General features: G+C 36.1%; 1 protein-coding gene across 4 annotated transcripts; it reads left to right on the top strand.

The window, feature by feature from the left end:
* Positions 1-2,428: 2,428 nt before the first annotated feature.
* pip5k1ba (phosphatidylinositol-4-phosphate 5-kinase, type I, beta a) lies at positions 2,429-19,075 on the top strand. 4 transcript variants are annotated; one of them, XM_088435694.1, is made up of 14 exons: positions 2,429-2,500; positions 7,794-7,988; positions 8,879-9,009; positions 9,714-9,831; positions 10,642-10,794; positions 11,119-11,415; positions 14,113-14,294; positions 14,795-14,875; positions 14,959-15,007; positions 15,103-15,187; positions 15,275-15,406; positions 15,609-15,690; positions 15,861-16,005; positions 18,378-19,075. In XM_088435694.1, exons 2-14 carry the CDS (start codon positions 7,917-7,919, stop codon positions 18,378-18,380), a joined length of 1,530 nt encoding a protein of 509 aa, XP_088291820.1. In that variant the 5' UTR covers positions 2,429-2,500; positions 7,794-7,916; the 3' UTR covers positions 18,381-19,075. The 4 variants fall into 4 exon arrangements, with proteins under 4 accessions (XP_088291820.1, XP_088291821.1, XP_088291819.1 ...); XM_088435695.1 differs by lacking the exon at positions 2,429-2,500 and adding an exon at positions 7,642-7,731; XM_088435696.1 differs by lacking the exon at positions 2,429-2,500 and having other exon boundaries at positions 7,671-7,822; positions 7,917-7,988.
* The last annotated feature ends 355 nt before the right edge of the window (positions 19,076-19,430 follow it).

The raw sequence follows: 19,430 nt of genomic DNA, 5'->3' as shown, positions 1-19,430 counted from the left end.
ATGAAAGTGAGCACTCTGTGCTCCAGCTAATACACCACAGCCCTATTGCTGTGAGTGACAGGCGTCCATGTAACTGTTAGACCTTACTTAATGGGAATGACACTCAAAGAGCTAATCAGATTTATTACTTATGGTGATGTACATTTACCCATATTAAATTGATGAATTAGACCCTTTTACCTGATTTCAAAATGGAGTAATCTGCCTGAATACATATATATATTAAAGTTTTCCTATTTTTATTTTTCACACTCAATTTTTTACATCATAAAACAAAAACAAGAAAACAAGAAGTTAAACAAGAATCTCCATGGCCTATGATGTATGCAGATGACAATGTGGTCTGTAGTGAGAGTGGGTAAGAGGTGGAGGAAAAGCTAGAGCGTTGGAGGTTGGCCCTAGAAAAGAGAGGAATGAATGTTAGCCGCAGCAAGACAGTGTATACAGTATGTGTGTGAATGAGAAGGACGAAATTAGAAGACTGAAGATACAGGGAGAGGAGATTAAGAAGGTGGAGGATTTTAAGAATTTAGGATCAACAGTCCAGAGCAATGGAGAGTGTGAAAATTAGTTAAGGAGCCATGTGCAGGCAGACTGGAACGGATGGAGAAAAGTGTCATGTGTGATGTGTGATAGAAGAGTTTCAGCTAAATTGAATGGAAAGGAAAGGTGTACAGGACTGTGGTGAGACCGGCAATGTTGTTTTACCTGGAGACAGAGCCTTTGAGGAAAAGAAAGGAGGCAGAGATAGGAGTTATGAAGATCCTGAGGTTCTCTTTGGGAGTGACCAAGATGGATAGGGTCAGAAACTAATACGTCGGAGGGACAGCACATGTGGGAGATAAACTCAGAGAGGCCAGACTAAGATGGCTCGGACATGTCCAGATACAAGATAATGAATATATATGTAAACGGATGCTGAATTTGGAATTGCCAAAGACCAAAGAAAAGGTTCATAGATATACTGAAAGAACACATGAAAAGTAGTTGGAATGAGAGAAGAGGATGCAGGAGACAGGCTTAGATGGAGGTAGTTGATTCGCTGTGGGGAAAAGGCCTAAAGGAACATTTTAAATATATATATATATATATATATATATATATATATATATATATATATATATATATATATATATATATATATATATATATATATATATATATATATATATATATATATATATATATATTAGATATATTAGTCAAAGAGAACACAAGTACACAAAATGCATCCAAAATGTTGGTGATATTAATATTATTAGGTGAGAAAAACAAATTGTAATCTACATGTCCCTGTGGGGAAAAGTGATTATCCCCTCAAACTAATAATGGGTAGGCAGCAACAACCAAAACAAGTACAGTATTTTGTATAAGAGGCAAATTAGTCATTCACATCTCTGCAGACATGCTCACTATTTCTTTAAGAACTGCTTTAATTCAGATCACTAATGGGTTATTATGTAGCGATCAATTTGACATGAACAACATTCCCAACAATAGTTGAAATTCAGTCTCAATTAAGTCATTGCTCAACCCCTTTTTGTGAAATTAACATTTTTGTCAATGCCAAAATCTGCTATCAATACAGAAAATAAAAAGAAAGTCAAACAATATTTACATATAAAAGCTTATTTAGCATCGGGCTATTGCCTATGCAATGTTTTATAATCTACGTATGTATTTTTGCTGTTTGTTGCATGAATATTTATGCTCTTCAGAGGCAGAAGATTCTAATTGCACACATTTCAAGACGTTTTGTTCTGTAGATAAATTATCTGAATAACCAGGAGGTCAACATGAAACTATTCATAGTTATTTTGAAAATGAATGTAAATACTGTAATGGATTTCTCATATACTTTGTGCGATGTGATGAGCTCACGCCCAATCCAGAGAGAGTTGGCCTCTGGCCCAAAGTCAGCTGGGATGGGCTGCAGCTCGCCTGCCATCCAAATGAGGACAAGTTCTGTAGAAAGTGGATGGTTGGATGTTTGAGTGTCTTGGAAGTGTAACCCTCACATCAACAAGGCGCCATGTTTGTTCCTATGTCTATGTATGTACTTTAGATGTGTACTTTTTGTGTTGCAGATTACTCCCACATTCCACAAAACATGTTTGTTAGGATCATTAGAGACTAATTATTGTACGTGGGAAGGTGAACCTGATAGGTTGTCTGTCCTTACATGTTAGCATGGTGGTCCAATGTATGTGATCCTGTATACTAAGCTCTGTTTTTCTCAAGACAGTGAAAATGTCTAATGTTACAGGAAATGGATAAAAAATAAAATAGACGCTTGAGAGACTGTGAAATGTTTGGCCTTTTTCTGACACCTTGTCTGGTGCTAGAAGTACAACAGGTAGGTGGAGAAAGAGAGAGCGAGAGGAGGAGGAAGTGATGAGGAAGTTATTGTTGTATTTGGCTTTTCACCACAGACAGCCCGCCACAGAGTTTGTATCATCTGACCTTGTCTGGCTTGCTTCGTTGAATTATGCCTCTTGAGGTAAGATAGCATTCACAAAATCTTTTAGTTATTTTCCTAAGTGAGCAGATGTCTACTTAGGATTGACTTTGTCGGAATTTCTGTTATCAATGTTAATCATAAACTGTCAGCCATACGGAAGATAATTTGTTGGGGGTGGAGCAAGAGGAAATAAATGCCAATGCCTTTTACGAACCATCATATGAAGCATGTTATCAGAAATCTGATACAGTACTTGAAAAAAAGCAAAGGAATTACAGTACATTAAATGCCCACGGTATTTACTCAACTTTCATTTTACATGTATATCACCTGCATTACCTGGTGTTTTAAAACATGTTTTCCTTGTAGGAAGTCATTACACGAGTCACTGATGGTTGACTGACTGTTGTTTATTTTGGGTTTCAGGTTCATCCGGATAATAAGGTTGTCAATGCAAATCCACTTTTTGCCAAAAGTCACTTGCAATAGGTTTCAGTTCCCAGTGAACCTGAATAAGTAGTACACAGTAAAAATATTAGTTAGTGGGTTATAAAAGCATTTTATGCATTATTTTATATTATTTATTGTAATGGGACCGAATCATGGGTGGCACCATGTCAGAACAACTCCCTACTACCAAATAAATATTAGACAAACACTGCACAATATTTTCCTTTGCATAAAATGTGCTGCAAATAAAACATGTTGTCATTATTCACAGTGGTTTGTGGGATAGCGTGGGCAGAAAATAACCTTTGAAAGTAACTAACATAGTTTTTGCAAATTATAAGAAAATGATTGTGAGAAACGATTGAATTTCAAATGCAGTACAATCCTCTACAATGAAACCTGCATGGGCAATAATACTCTTCATTGTGAAAAAAAAATCCATGCATGGAAGGCTTTCCTTTCTTGTTACTTCCTCATACAAGGAAAAATCCCCTTGTTGAATATTACAAAATGTTTTTTTCTGCATTTGCATTGCAATGAAATTCACTACGGTGAAAATAAGCATGAAGGAAAAGTCTAGCTTGGTTTATATTTGATGCACCGGCACACATTTTGCAGCACTTCATACTCGGTACGGCTTTCCCCCGCGGTCAGGAGATTTTCTCCCATAAATGGGGTCTACAGCATACAAACAGTTTCAAACAGTCAGACCATTTTCTCCCATACGATAGGTGGCAGTAAATGTAGTCTACAGCATAAATAAAACACTAATGTATGACAGAGGTAGAGAAGCCCAGTAGCTTCAAAGGACCTAAATTCTTCCGAGTGTTTCTTAACAAACACCTCATCTTTCCCCAACATGGTGCTCGCCAGGAGTTGTTTACGGTATTTAGGTCACACTAGTCCTTTTCAGCCGAATCACAAAGGTGTTTGTAGCGGCGAACATCCATTTGGCAATAGTTTGTCCACCATGTTTTCCGCTCGTAAAGAAATTCTGGAAGATACGCGTTGCGAAAAAAACGTTTCCGTGCGGACTCAGTGCGGAGGGGCCTGGTTGCCGAGAGGTTGCCATTTAGTAACGTGGAGCTCGCAAACGTGTCAAGCTTAAACCAATCCCACACTTTATGATAGGATAAAAGTAATAACAAATTAAAGATGAATGAAGCAAAGTGAAAGACATTATTCAAGATATTGATATAAGTATAAAAACGGATGTTTACTGTAGATTTGGCAATTTATTTATTCCTTTTGTCTTTTTTTTCAATGTTGGATTGTTTTGTTTTTATGTTCAGTCAGATTGTAGTTTGCACAGCACATGATTCATGTTTACATCCAAGACATAGATTTTCTATAGTGATAAGTCCCCTGTTGTGAAAAATTTCTGGCTGCAAATATGATTTTGTTGCAGAGGAGTTTTACTGTAATATACTTTGAAAAGAAACATGTTAATGAACAGTTGTCCAACTGAAAACAAATCTGGTTACCTCATTTTAAACAGGCTAAAGAAGGCCTTTTACGTGTGTAATCAGGCACAATAAGAAGTTTATTTTTGTAACATACCCCCTTATTATTTTCACTAATCGGGGCTCACACAGGCCCTTTCCATAAACCCCACATTCTTTTTGTTAACAAAACCATAGCCTTTGTTATTACGTCATTTAAGGTACAGTATGTTTGCGAACAGGAAACTAAAAGGAACGCCTTGTGACAATTACAAGGCATTCAGACCCTGCTGCTAATCTGTACAAACAATTGATTATCCTGTAACTGACCCACCCATGTAAAATGGCCCCTTATGACAGCTTTTTTGTTTAATCACACCACATCCTGAAAATGGAAGTCAATAAAGTTTGGTCAAATTAAGACAGAAAATAAAGATTTTGGAAGGGATTAATAATTACTGTCTAACAAATCTGTATTTCAGTTATAAAGTCTTTAATATTTATCAAAATAGCAAGTTATTTAAAAAGTACTGGACTTTATTGACTCATTTTAACTGAAATATTATTTTTTTTCTCTCGGAATGTTTTGACTGTTTTGTTTTGCCAATGTGGTCTTGCGTCTCCTATGATCATGCAATTTATGTCAGTTATGTGCTCATTGTCTTATGAACGTCATATGGTTTCATCAATCACACCCAACTGTATCAACATTTTTATTTTTCCTTGTCTTCCCTAGTTGTTTTGAGCTCCATGTGTTTGTTCACCTCTAGCTGACACCTTGTTGGGTGTTATGCGATTTTTTGCAACTATTGGCATATCTTCTTTTCTGGATTTGGTTGATGCGACTTTCTGTTCTTGTGAAATACAGCTATTGAGGTTTCCTGTGTTGCTGCGTATTTATCAACATCCGGGTTCATCCGCCACCACTATTTCCTCTTCACTCCCTATCGTTCAAATATGAATAATAAATAGTCCAAAAATTACTTATTGGGGATTCTATTTCATAAGTGTTCAATTTCTTCTAAGGACTTTGAAAACATTGAAAAGTGCAGCATTCTTTAAATAAATATTAAGATTTACTACAGCATACAGTGAATACTGTATGACAGTATGTTTCGAGAATTCACATGATTTCAGTCATTTTGTCAGTCATTTTAAATATAATCAGATATAATTCTAATGAGGCAGTAATAAGTATAAGCTATTTTTTTTAATTGTGTAAATCTAATTTTTAATCTCTTTCTACTTTCAGTATGTTGATCATATCAAGGCCAAAAGCATGGGTGTGTCATATAAACAGTGACATGAAAATGTGATTTTTTTTTTTTTCTATTCAACACCATCCAAGGAAGATTTATCGGTCAGCCACAGATGTGCATTTTTATATCGGCCGTTTTCTTACTGAAAATAATTACAGTAATGGGACGAGCTAGAAGAAGTCCGTTGGTTGTTAGCTTCAAGTTCATGTTGCAGTTAACAGCAGCTAGCATTAGATGAGGTTCATACGGCATTATTTTGAATAAAAGAAGTGAACAGATTGAACCAACGTCCAAGTCATCTTTGTTCACACACAGCAATATTTATAAAGCTGAGAGGAAAAAATCAAGATGTCTCCAACGAATTCAATTAAGAGTGCTCTGGTTAGAAAACACAGAAAGGTAATCCATTTCAGTTGTTTATTAATTGCAGTCTTTTGGCATATATACACAATGATAAACTTGGTGAAACACGGATGCTGCTCAAACTTGGGTATTTATAGTAAAATGAATTCAAAGCGTGTTGCGAGGAAAAGGAAAAACAACAGCTTTGAGCGCATTTGACATTACAGTGATGAGATATTCACTGACCACTCACAATGTGGGAAATCTGAAACAACTTATGTTTAACTTTACGCGCAACAAATATGCAATTTACGGATATAAACACAAGAAAATATGAAGTTTACAAAAGGTGAGATTTATTCTGTTTAGTTCTAGTTTTTATATTGTTACCTAGAGGTTGGTGTGTCGCAGTAAAATAGAAAATACCTCAATTTGACCCCAAAATTAAGGGTGTGTCTTGTACACAGTTATAATTTTTGGGAAATTACGATCAACTTTAAAAAACAGCCCAACGGCATCTTTGACAGAGGTAGACGCATATGTCATATTTGAAAGAAGGAGCTTTCTTACCACAGAAGCAGTTCAAGTTTAGCTTACCGCATAAATGCAAAGCATCCAGCTGCGACTCCAGCTACAGCTAACACTAGCAACAAGGACGCTACTGTAGAGAGTTATAACAAAGTTCTTTGCCAAACTAAACATGAAAACACCCAGGATTTGAGTGAGTCAAAAAAGGACAGGATAGACAATTTATTATTTTAATGTTACTTTCTAATTATTTGTCCATTTTCAAAAGAAATTACTGCCATATGGTAAAAACTGAAGGTTGCTGCCAACACTAGGGATCAGACAGCAGAAGGTAAATGGTTACAAGTGCATCTGTTTAGTCTATTGTCTGTTGTGGAAAATATATGACAGATGCCAGCTTGATGTTGTATATCAATCTTTTTATCTGCCATAACAACATATCAAATTTAAAATCAAATTTTTTGGTGAGATTAAAATGAAATTAACATGATCAATTATTTACAGATTTTAATTAAATATAGCTCTTTTAATTTTTTTATCGCACTATTTTATGGACCTAATTTTATTTTGAGATGTGTGTGTTTCAAAAAAGTTAGAAAAATAATGAATTATGTTTTCTTTGTTTGGACTTAATTTTATGTGGACATTGTGATTTGAAATGAGTTTACCAAAACTAGTTTTACTTTTCCATCCACATCTTCCTGCTTGGTCTCAGATTCGTGTCTTGACTAAGGCTTTAACTTCATTTTTGCTCTCACGTGATTCATTTATCAGCATTGTCTAGGATTTTTGTTCTTGTTTCCCTGTCAAAGCACTTTGTAAAATGATGATGAAGATTATATTATATTAAAACAAATTTAAGAGGTATCATAACATAATAACATGTTTAAAATATGAAATTTGTATGGATTCAAAATAAATAGATGAAATGGTGCAATCCTGCAGATTGCCCCTGCAAAAGTATAAAATCAAATATTATGATGCCACAATATATATATATAGAATGAGGGAATTAAATAATCATATCAATTGTCACCAATTAACATTCTTGCCTCTGAGATTATGCATGCAAAATGTTATCTAAACATTCTGTTTCCTCAGTTATAAAACAGGGGGTTGGGTAAGCAACATTTTTCTGCCAACCAATCCTTCTTAACTGGGATCAAGAGTTGTTGTGACCCACACAAACATTGAAGGAACCTCAGACCACAGAAAGCTGTGCTCTGGACCAAAAGTCCTGCAGTGTTTTGTAAGCTACAGAGGACTGCACTGAAACTATTCCACATTGTGTGACTCGTTTTTTCTCTACAGGATCGCGTTACCTGAAAAATGCAGTTCCGGTAATATCCATTCAAGGCGCAATTGACAGTAAAGGGGAACCTGGTGTGCCTCATCCGAACTTCCCCTTATCAAGTTCTGTCTCTTCTTTGAAAGATGTCAACCAGCAGCATAATCAGTTCAGGGAAAGAAAGCCATGCCTCCAAAGTGCCAAAAGATCACAAAAAGGTAAGTTTGTTCCTGTGACATTCATTTTGGATTGGTTGATGCGACAACGAAATAACTTAATATCTTGTCAAACCTTTTTTTTAAAAACAAATGACAACAGGATGCAGTCATATGCAGTTTCTCCTCAAATATGGCCAAAGGATATAATGATGACAATTCGTTTTTAAAGATTTCCTGAATAAAACACATTTTAACCTAAAATGTATGTAATGAAAAATGAAAAGTTATTTTGCATATGTACAATGCTCTTAATGGTTGAGCTATTTTCAAAGACCTAGAAAATTAACATCAATATTTTACTATCTGCAGTATATTGTTACTGTATGTATACCAGTCCTTCTCAAATAGCGGGGCAATGCCGGGGGCGGATGACCCCAGAAAATTATTTGTTTTTGCCATGTGAAGTGTAAATGTGATAAAATAAGGCTTGCCATATTTTTTTCAGGCAGTTTGATGCACTTGGGTTTTTTTTCTGCTTAGACAAATCTTTAACTTGTATAAGTGCTGTAAAAAAAAAAAAAGTTAACAGTTATTGAAAGTTAGTTGGTGTTGCTTTTTCCTTTTGTCAGTGTTAATAAAGGAGTTTTAGGTATACTTATACAATTTTTATAGATAATAATCTTATGGTCAGTGTGGCAAGTCGGGGGAGGGGGCGCAAAATGTTTTTTTCTTTCCTAGGGGGGCTTTGCAAAATATAATTGAGAAGTATTGCTGTATACTAATAGAGCAGTACAAGAGCTATCAAATTGTTGTTGTTGTTGTTGTTGTTTTGTGAAAGACGATTTACATAACCCTAACCCATAACCCTGCTCAGTCATGCAACTATACAAGTCAGACAATAGTCACTTTTGGCTGTAATGTAAATGAAATGATTTGTACATTTCTTTCAGCCCACACCAGCTGCCCTGAAAGGAGCGATTCAGCTGGCTATAGGTTATGCGGTGGGAAACCTTAGCTCCAAACCTGACAGAGATGTTCTCATGCAAGATTTCTCTGTGGTGGAGAGTGTCTTCTTGCCAAGGTACTTTCAATTTACAGTACTAAGCAGAGGAGTATTTCATTTATCGATAATTGGAATTTTAATTTCCTGGTATTCAGTCATCACTCACTGGACACAACATCAGGTCCACAATCCGAACAGTCATTGAGATCCAATGAAAAAACATTTGGTATTGTCTTTCCGAAGATAGCTCTTGAAGCTTGTAAATTTATTTTATTGATCAATTTAACAATTCATATTTGGCGCACCATAGTTGGTAGTATTTCTCTCATTTGGCTATGAAGACACAGAAAGCTCAACATAAAACGTGTATGATGTTTGGTCAAGACAAAATTTTACATGTAGCTCTTAGTGAATCTCAATCTCTGGTTTTATTAGTTTGGCTGACTTTCTTTTTTCTGGTTTTGTTTTGTCTAGAAAATACAACTAAAACACAAAAGTATGCCTTGAGTATATATATGTATAAGTATAAGTATATATATATATATATATATATATATATATATATATATATATATATATATATATATATATATATATATATATATATATATATATATATATATATATATATATATATATCCTAAAATGATCCTAAAATGCTGTCGTAATTTTGGGCCATCTTAACTGGTTAATGTTGTCTTGTATTTGTGTAGCTGTAATGACAATCAAGCTATCCTATCCTATCCTATCCTATTAACAGTTTAATTTTGTTTATTTCCCAGTGAGGGCAGCAACCTGACCCCAGCACATCACTATCCCGACTTCCGTCTCAAAACATATGCACCACTGGCATTCCGCTACTTTAGGGAACTCTTTGGCATCAAACCAGACGACTATCTTGTAAGTTTTGACACTTGACTGGATTTTATTTCATTACCCTGATTTAGAGGTGAATACCGGATCCTAATTTAATTCATGGTTATCATTGATAAGATGTTACAAGGTGTGATTTAATTACTACTATCAACAATGTTATTTTAAGGGTGTTGTGATTTAGATCCCCTAAAAAAAGTATCCTCTGGGCCTGTTCTAAAAAAATTGTTACTCAGTGATGAGATCTCGAGATCTTCTAAGCTGCTGTACAAGTACAGTAACTCATTTGAAAGCATAAACGTAAAGAGTTATAGAATTTAAATGTTGTAAATAGATACTCATGTCTCCTATTTACCGTGATGAATCATTAAAGGGGAAGTCAAAACTCAAAATTTTCTTTACAATAATATGTCGTATGCATTAGTCTAAACATGGCCTTCCGGTAAATATTGCATTTAAAGACCCTGAATTAAGCAGCATAATCTACCAGATTGTATATATCTCAGGGGGTGGCGATTTTGCTTTTGACAGCTTCCAAATCTCATATGAGATAACTCAGAAAACAGGTAAACAGTGAATGTTTATTACCTGAGCCCTGAGCAACTGTGATGTAATTTTCAGGCAACACCCAGTGACAAAATGGCCACCCCTGAGATGGGTTAAAACAGGTGGATTTTGTGGCGTAAAAAACAAACGCAATATTGAAAATAAAATATTTGGATTGACTTCCCCTTTAACACCATCAGTGTATTCACATATTGAAATGATAGATATTGCCACGTATGATTATATATTACGATATTTTAAATAAAGCTTCCGTATCATTGTGATTTCCAGTTCTCCATCTGTAATGAGCCTCTGATTGAGCTGTCCAACCCTGGTGCCAGCAGTTCCTGGTTCTACCTCACCAGTGATGATGAATTTATAATCAAGACTGTGCAACCTAAAGAGGCAGAGTTTCTGCAGAAGCTGCTTCCTGGCTATTACATGGTGAATACATTTAGATTATATGTCTCATAAGGGTTGATGGATGGATGGATAGATGGAAAATCACAAAAAAATAGTAAAAATGACTATTAAACTCATTAGAAACAAATTGTTACAAAATCAACATTTTGTTCACTCGATGAACACACTAATTGGACATTCACCAATTCAAAGCATACAGTGCAACTGTCCAAGGAAGGTGTTGTGATATAAGATTAATTTAAAGAGCCCAAAACCTGTGTCTCTATAGTTCATTTGCACTTAGATACTCAAATATTGTATATGCATTGCATCTTCAAGTCAAAATGTTTGCTTTGACTTTTGTAGAATCTTAATCAAAACCCAAGGACTTTGCTCCCGAAGTTCTATGGCCTGTACTGCATCCAGTGTGGTGGCGTCACTGTCCGTGTGGTAGTGATGAACAATGTGCTGCCACGCGCCATGAAGATGCATTACAAGTATGACCTGAAGGGCTCCTCATACAAACGCCGTGCTTCACGCAAAGAGCGTGCAAAGGCTTCACCTACATTCAAAGACTTGGATTTCCAAGAGATGCACGAAGGCTTGTGCTTTGATGCGGAGACCCACAGCGCCCTAATGAAAACTCTACAGAGAGACTGTCGGGTATGTCATGTTCAGATTGTTTTAACCATCATTGTTTGTAGATTAGTATAGCATGATGTCCATGTGTGGAAAGAATCAAGTAGTGAAAGCTACAGGTTTTTTTTTTTACTGAAAAAGGGATCACATTAAACAATGAATTAAGATCATTTGTAATTGGAATGTTGCCCATGAGCTGGGTCCATGCACTAATAACCGGAGGTGTGACAAGTAATAATCCTTTTGGTCATCGATTAATCATTCAGATTTTTATTTATTTTGTTTTTTTCATTTAAAATTGTCCAAATGTTTGAGCATTCAGCTTCTCGGGAGTCAATAATACCCAATTTATGTAGTGGACTCATTTTTTCTGACATTAGGAGCCAAACCACTAAATGAATCATCAGTGATTTTTCTTTGTGCATTTTCTGCACTCTAATTTTGAAATAATGTCCTATTAATAAAGGGATGAAAATGTAAACACATTTTATTTATTTATGATTTTGAATTGTGAGTCTAAGTACTGCTCCACTGAGCCGCCAACAAACGCAGCCCAAGTAAAAATTAAGGTTTTGCTCAGGTTAATTTACTAGATGATGCATTTTTTCTTTGCAATTGCTTAAGTTAAAACGTACATTTCCTGGTTAAGAGCCAATCAGAGTATGCATACATTTTGCGATGTGCCCATTGGTTACTTGAATGAATTCACCTCTATGCAAAAAAGAAAGGGATCCCAGAATACTTTAGTCATCAATGTGTATCTGATTTATTAATTCAAATCATATTTAAAACAGCAAAATAACAATAAGTTCTTAATACTTAATTTTTAAAAATGGCTTATTACTGTACTATTGGGTTGAATAATGAACATTAAGCAAAACTGTACACGTATTAATTTCACTTCATGACACCATAATTCTGAAGCGCATCAATATTGACTTTCCATCCATGATTGGCACTCACACTGAGGAAAAAAAAAATGTTGCTATTGTTCTGCATTAATAGACTATACTTAGGTATTCACTGATTATGCCAGGCTGTTAGCTTGCTACTTACTTTAGACTATAATTGACTCTCATACTCTCAAGTATAAGGCAGTTTAAACATTTCTCAGAAATGTGGAGGTTTCAAGGTTGATAGCTGTCGATTACCACAATAGATGAAAATGACCAGGCTACTTATCATTTTATCAGCTTAATCCATTTAGCGATTTTCTCCATACTCCTGTTTTCTGTGCATAACAGGTGAAGCGAACATTCAAAATTGCCCCTAGATATGAATGGTTCTTTGTTAATATGTGCCCTGTGATTGACTACTGACAGGTCTTGGATGGACTCAGAATCACTCATAAAGTCAGATAGGATAGGCACTTTAAGAGAGAAGCATCTTCGATTTACCCCAAATATTTTCGTCATTCTTTGTAACACATCTATTTCAAATGTTTGGCTCATCAATGAGCTCTGCAGAAGCTTCATAATGGGCCTGATCATTTGAACAGCTGTGTTACAAAGAAAGACTTAAAAAACATGCAGGACACAGACCGTTGTGGACTGACGTTTGACGCTTCAGAACTAAGACCCTGTAAAGTGAAATCATAAATGCATGGCACTGTTCAATTTGAAGATAATTGCTGAATGTGCAAAGCTTGAGAATTAGGTAGTTCTGAATTGTGAAAGCAAAGAAGTACAGGTATACTGTTTTTCACAATTTCATTAAAAAGAAAGAGGCTACATTTTAGCTTCTTTTTTTATGGGTCTATGGGTTTATGGGTCAAGTGGTAGGTCTTCTGACAAGAGTGACACATCTGCATATGTCATTTGTAATTCAGACACATTGACTTCTCTTGCCCAAATTTTGGTAATTTAACTCAAATGACGGCCACTGAAAATTGCCTAACAGTCAAACCACAATAAGGGCATCAAAAGGCCACATACAGCTGCAGGTTGGCCCAAGAGGATTAAGAATTGGTAGACCCAACCATATTATTCATCTGACCTGGCTGGACTGTGCAGCACAATCTCCCTCATCTGACCTCATTGTAAATGTATTAGGTAACAATCCTTGTCAAGAAAGTCTTTGTTTCCAATTACAGTGTTTCTTTGTGAAATTCGGATGTACTCGGATTGATTGAGCTTCGGTGTACAAAACTGTACTTTGGTATGTAGTTGCATAATAGATCCCCTTACTTTGGACTAGATCTTGCATTAGAAAGGAACAGGCTATTGGGATTATAAGTCTGCAGTAATGCAGTGTACTCTCACACAAATAATACTGGAAGGATTTTTAAAAACAAAAAATACAAGTGAGGTAAATTCATCAGCAGAATAGAACCAGTTAAGCACAGATTCTTCTCATCATCCATGTTCTCGTTTTGATTCGTTTTGAGTCTATCCCGACTCACTTTGAGCAAAAGGCAGAGTGAACCCTGAAATACATGCCAGTCAGTCAGAGGGCAAATATATTCAACATTCACATTTAAAGCTTTAAACTACTTAGTCGTCAATAAATCTGAAGAAACCTGAAATAACTGAAGAAAACCCATGCAAGCATGCAGGGTGAAATGAAAACTGCACATAAAGAGAGAGCCAGGATTTGAAACCCAAACCTCAAAGTGCTGAGGCACATGGACGAACCACAAACTCACTGAAGAGCCCTTATTTTCGAATTCAGGTGAAAATGACTAAACTACAATATTCAAATGCAAAAATTTCTCCTTTTTAGGTTCTGGAAAGCTTCAAAATCATGGACTACAGCCTCCTACTGGGAATCCATGTTTTAAATCGCAAGAAGTCATGCAGAGAGAGCAGACGTGACAGCAGGAGGCAAAAGGTTCTCTACTCCACTGCCCTGGAATCCATCCAAGGGACTGTGAAGGACCCAGAACCAGTGGCAGATGACGACACGTGAGGAAATATTTTGTGATTTTGTTCTTAGAAACACATTCAGTTAAAAACACAATTTAAGACATCTGGAAACAATGGATCCTGGATTCAACAGACCGAAAAAATTGGCCATCATTTGCCTTTTCTGAAACACGTGCAGCTATCTAAGTCTGTTGGTTCCTGTACTGGCAGAAATTGAGAGAAATTTGTGAAATATAAACCTAAACTCTGTGAACTTATGTAATATAATATAGACTGAATGGGCAATGCAAACAGTAAAGTGCATTTTTTAAGAGAATGTTATAACTCCATACAGGGATCCCAGCACCTCTAGCTTATTTATTTTGCACTGTACTGGGCAATTTTATGCAAGAAAAAATCACTAAATGATGATTGGGTACTGTTTTGTGTGTTTTTAAGCCACAAGAAAAATTCTTGGTTGTACAAAAAAGGCCCGTTCGTTAAATCGAGGTTCCGCTGTATCCAACGACTTCTTTGAGGAAACTTTGTGTTCATTTCAGAATGGGTGGGATCCCGGCCAAGCATAAAGACGAAAACCTGCTCATCTTCTTGGGAATTATTGATATCCTTCAGTCCTACAGGTTCACAGAGCCACTCATGAACTCAGTATCAATCCTGTGGTTGGTATATGGATGATGTAATACATATCCGTTTTCATTGTCAGGTTTATTAAAAAGGTGGAACACTCCTGGAAATCCCTTTTACATGATGGGGTATGTGCCATCCCATTTTTCCTTCTCGTGTATATTGAGGTGGGGATGGGGGAGGTGGGGTCTCTCAGGGACTGACAGGTTTCTTTGCTTTTCAGGACACCGTGTCGGTTCACAGGCCCAATTTCTATGCAAACCGTTTTTTGAAATTCATGGGCTCAACGGTATTCAAACGGATCCATCGTGAGTTATGCAGCCATCTGTGCACTTGTGAAACCTTCATGATAAATTTTCTTTGCTTAAACACAAATGCGCTGTTTTGTTTTACAGCTTTGAGGGGAGCATCCTCCAAGAGGAAGAAGAATTCATTCTATGTAGTTAAGTCAGCCTCCCAGGAGTTACTTCCTCCTCCTAAGGAAGAGTGGGATAAGAACAAAGCACAAAGCATGGACAACCTAGATGGTAAAAAGAAATGTTTAGACAAAATGTTCCCTACTTTGTACTGGAAAAATGATGGAGCTACTTCTCTTACTCCATGTTCTTCATTGACATTGTTCTCCCAATGACAAAGTTGCAAACTAAGCCAAGCATAACAAAAATCATCCATGATTCATTGTAAAAGGTCTCAACTTTTATTTATGGATATGTTGGCTCCTTCCATTAGTATGCAGTTCATCCAAGCAACCAGATCTACCAAAATCTGCTGTTACTTCCAAGCCTACTGAAAAAGAACAGCTTGATAGCAGGTTCGTACTGTCCATCATATTCTTTGTGGTGTACAATCTTTGGAGAAAAAGCTGAATATACTAAAATACTATAAAATAGATATTTACAACTGCTGTACAAATCCACTTAAGTTTTTAGAATGATCACAGTTGGTTATGTTTTGACCTGTATTTTTTTTTTTATGTCGCAGTGAGCTCAGACGGGCGTCCAGTTCAACACTTGCATTGGATGATCCTCTGCCTACCCTAAGCAGAAGCCAGTCAAACACTGAACTGGATGATCCTCTGCCTACCCTAAGCAGAAGCCAGTCAAACACTGAACTGGATGTCCACTTGGTATGAAGATGCTTGTGGATGTTTTCATTAATCCGGGTCATTTCTATCTTGAGGCAATGTGTATGTGTGTGTGTGTGTTTTATCTTGTGATATTGTGTGTGTGTTACTGCTTAGATTAAAAATAACATTAAAATAATATTCTTTTAAACAGGCATGATAAAATACAACATGGTCTTTTAAAAAAGAAACATGTAATGCATACAGGATGTCTAGTTTTAACTAACTTGCAGTCTTTTCCTCTGATCAGACTTTACAATAAAATGACATAATGTACCGAATTAAAGTAATAACCAGTGGTGTAGTGGGCGTGGTACGCGGGCATACGCTGTCCACCCACTTCTCCCGACGCCTCGCTAGATTTTTATTTCGGTTTGAGTTATGCTTAATAACGTTCGCCTGTGATTATTTTGCAGTAAAACATTAAATTTAACGTTAGTTCAACTGGTGTTGTAGTCTATGATTGATGTTCTGTATGTATATATAGAACATCCCAGAATTGCGTACACCCACTTAAAAAATCCCAACTACACCACTGGTAATAACACAACCATTTAGCCACCTATTATAAAAATTTAGTTTATTTTAATGGGCTGCTAAACTAACAGAAAGCGAACATGCAATCAACTCAAGCTGGCATTAACACTGCGTCAGCAAGACTGCCATAATAATTTATGCAGCTAGTCAACAGTTTTATTTACTTAGCAACAATACTGCAGTTATAGTTGTAATTGTTTGTTGTTTGTTTTGAGTGCTTCATAGGTGGTGAATGCCATGGTCATGGCATATACATATGTCAAACAAATTTGACCAACATTTTTAATGGGACAAGCATAACACAAAAAATCCTATGGTGTAAGCAACTGTGCAATCTTACAGGGGTGCTTTTATTTTAACTTGCCTTCCTTCAAGCATAAAACCTTTGTTGAGAATTCCATTCTTTTACTGGATGTTTTTCCACCCTTTTAAATCCTGGCTGATTGACTCTGATGAGGCTAGAAACCTCTGATCTCACTCAGTATTTGAGCATGTCAGCTCCACTCCCAGAGTTGAATTTTTCTACACTACTTGCCTTACATAACTACAAAATCCTCATTTACGGTAGGCTTTCATGAAGCTGTCAAGCCTTTAAGTAGTTATTCGGGCAATGTGGAGAGCCTGGAGACATTGGGCTAATCTTCTCTCAAATGCTATTGATGGAAAATAATGGCATTCAAAGGAAATTAACTAACTCTGTTTAGAAACGCTTGCCACAGTGGTGAGGGAAGACTTTTAATTCAATGATGGCAAAATGAAAAAGGACTTAATCAAATAAAATGTACCTGTATTCAATACATGTATTCTACTGCACATAATGACAACTGAGTATCACTAATGTTTGCCATGTTCTGCAATGGTTCTCCATGCATGTTCCTGTCATGCCATTACAAAGCAGTAAATTCAATTTGATGATTCCTGCAGATATCCTTTTAAAATCTCACATACCCTCTGAAGGGCCTTTGTGTACCCTCTGGGGTACTCGTACCTTCATTTGAGAACCATTGCATGTGTAGGTTTAACAGCTTAGAGCAAAGTTATCTACATATCAATGGTAAAAAAAAAAGAAACTATCTACAAATTGTGAAGTTTAGCGTTTTCACTTTACAAAGGATGACACCACATTTTCAAACCTCGTTCTGAAAAAAAGTTTTTTGTTTTTTTGTTTTGGTAGATTTTGTATTCTGGCCATTGCTATATTAAAGGACATGTTATATTCACTGTTTAGAACTACGGTAAAGGGTTTGACAGTCTACAATAAGATGCATATATTATAAAAACTTCAACTCTCAGTTTCCTCTGCTCAGTTTTTACCATCTGATAAAAATGAGCACAAATAACACAGTTTAAGAGACTCACTGAGTAAGATCAGAAGAGCCCAGACAAAACTGCAATGCCTTGCATCAAATTGGTTGCATGCTTTCATTTTTGCTTTCCCCGCATGAACATAAAAAATATGGCACACCTACAAACACGGACACAGATGATTGGAACCTTTAGATGGCGTAAAAGAGAAAACTTTGGTTCAGGTGAGGTACCAAAGCTCTAGGGTAAACTTGTACGTGAATGCCCTCTTTTTTTAAAATCCTCACCTGTGACTAGTTTGGCTTGGATACATGTTCTGTTTGGCTTATTTGCTTTTAACATTTTCATATAAGAACATCAGAGTTCTTTGAGGGTACACTTATCTGATTAACTACTGAACATCGACCAAGATGTGTGAGTAATTTTACCAAACATATAATAAATATATGTGGAATCAAGGATGAGTTCTCAAGCTAAAAATGTTTTGTTTTGTTTGTTTGTTTTGTGGATGAAACTCTTGTTTTGTTTTGTAGTGAGGAGACAAAGATGGTGGAAGGAAGCCATGCCTTTTAGAAGAGGGTAACCTCGCGAAATGTCACTACGGACCTCCCAACAGCATTGTGATGTGAACAACAGACAATTACATGCTCAAAATCTTTCATCTCCTTTAATTTCAATGTGAAGTGGCATTCTGGATTATATTTACACCAAATCACACAAGCAAATCCTGTACTGTGCAGCTTGGCTTTGCAACAAGACATCACCTAAGCTGCTAATTTGACAATAGCTTTTATTTTTTTAGTGTGTGTGTGCGTGTCTAAATGTTCTAATTCTCTCAGTGGCTGGATCCCTGGGCAAATATTTTCACAATATTTAATCATGCACGTGTGCATCTAATTTATTTCCCAACTATCCTAATGGTGTTTGCCTACTACATTGTACTTCAATTGAACAGTTTATGGCATTGTAATCTCTCATTTTCATTTTACCTGTCTTTCTTGTGCCTTGAAATGTTTGAAACTATACTGTTATTGTTGTGTAGCAAAAGTTCTGCAAAATGGTGACCAGTACGGTATGACTTATAATGTAATGTAATGTGCAATTTTAGATCAGTCCTTATGCAGTAGGGGCGCTGTAGAGACACAAACGAGAGATAATGTGTCCAGGGCCTTTAAGAAAAAGGTTAATGTCGAAATAAAGCAAATTGTGATATAAGTAGAAATGTTTTCAATGTTGGGTTTGTTTTTCTTCTTTTCTTCTCTTGAAACACCCACATTTCGTCCAATTTCATACATCCATTTGCAGGGGGGAGAAGTGTGAATGTGATTTTGTCGTCATTTTCTCGTTGTTCATCTGGAATTCAATTGTGAGAGGAGCAAAGTAGAGTTCTTTACCACTGTGTACATACAACCATTGAGTCATCAGCCTTACATAAACACTTTTCTGAAATAATACATTGTTCATCACCTTTAAGACTAAAGATCATATAGTTGACATCTCACAATAACTAAGAAACAATATCAAGATGGAGCACTTTATTTCTTTTATCGCTGCCATGTTCAAATGATCGAATTAGCACAACTACA

This window comes from Hippichthys cyanospilos, chromosome 15 (genome assembly GCF_059441005.1).
Source record: "Hippichthys cyanospilos isolate Australia breed blue-spotted pipefish chromosome 15, RoL_Hcya_1.0, whole genome shotgun sequence".
In the NCBI taxonomy this organism is placed as follows: Eukaryota; Metazoa; Chordata; class Actinopteri; order Syngnathiformes; family Syngnathidae; genus Hippichthys; species Hippichthys cyanospilos.
This window is presented reverse-complemented; position numbering and strand designations above follow the sequence as displayed.

Coding starts and splice junctions, on each gene's coding strand:
- pip5k1ba (XM_088435694.1), top strand. CDS start 7,917: ATGTCAACCAGCAGCATAATCAGTTCAGGGAAAGAAAGCCATGCCTCC. Junction 10,795..11,118: donor TGCTTCCTGGCTATTACATG/GTGAATACATTT, acceptor TGACTTTTGTAG/AATCTTAATCAAAACCCAAG. Junction 15,691..15,860: donor AAAGAACAGCTTGATAGCAG/GTTCGTACTGTC, acceptor TTTATGTCGCAG/TGAGCTCAGACGGGCGTCCA.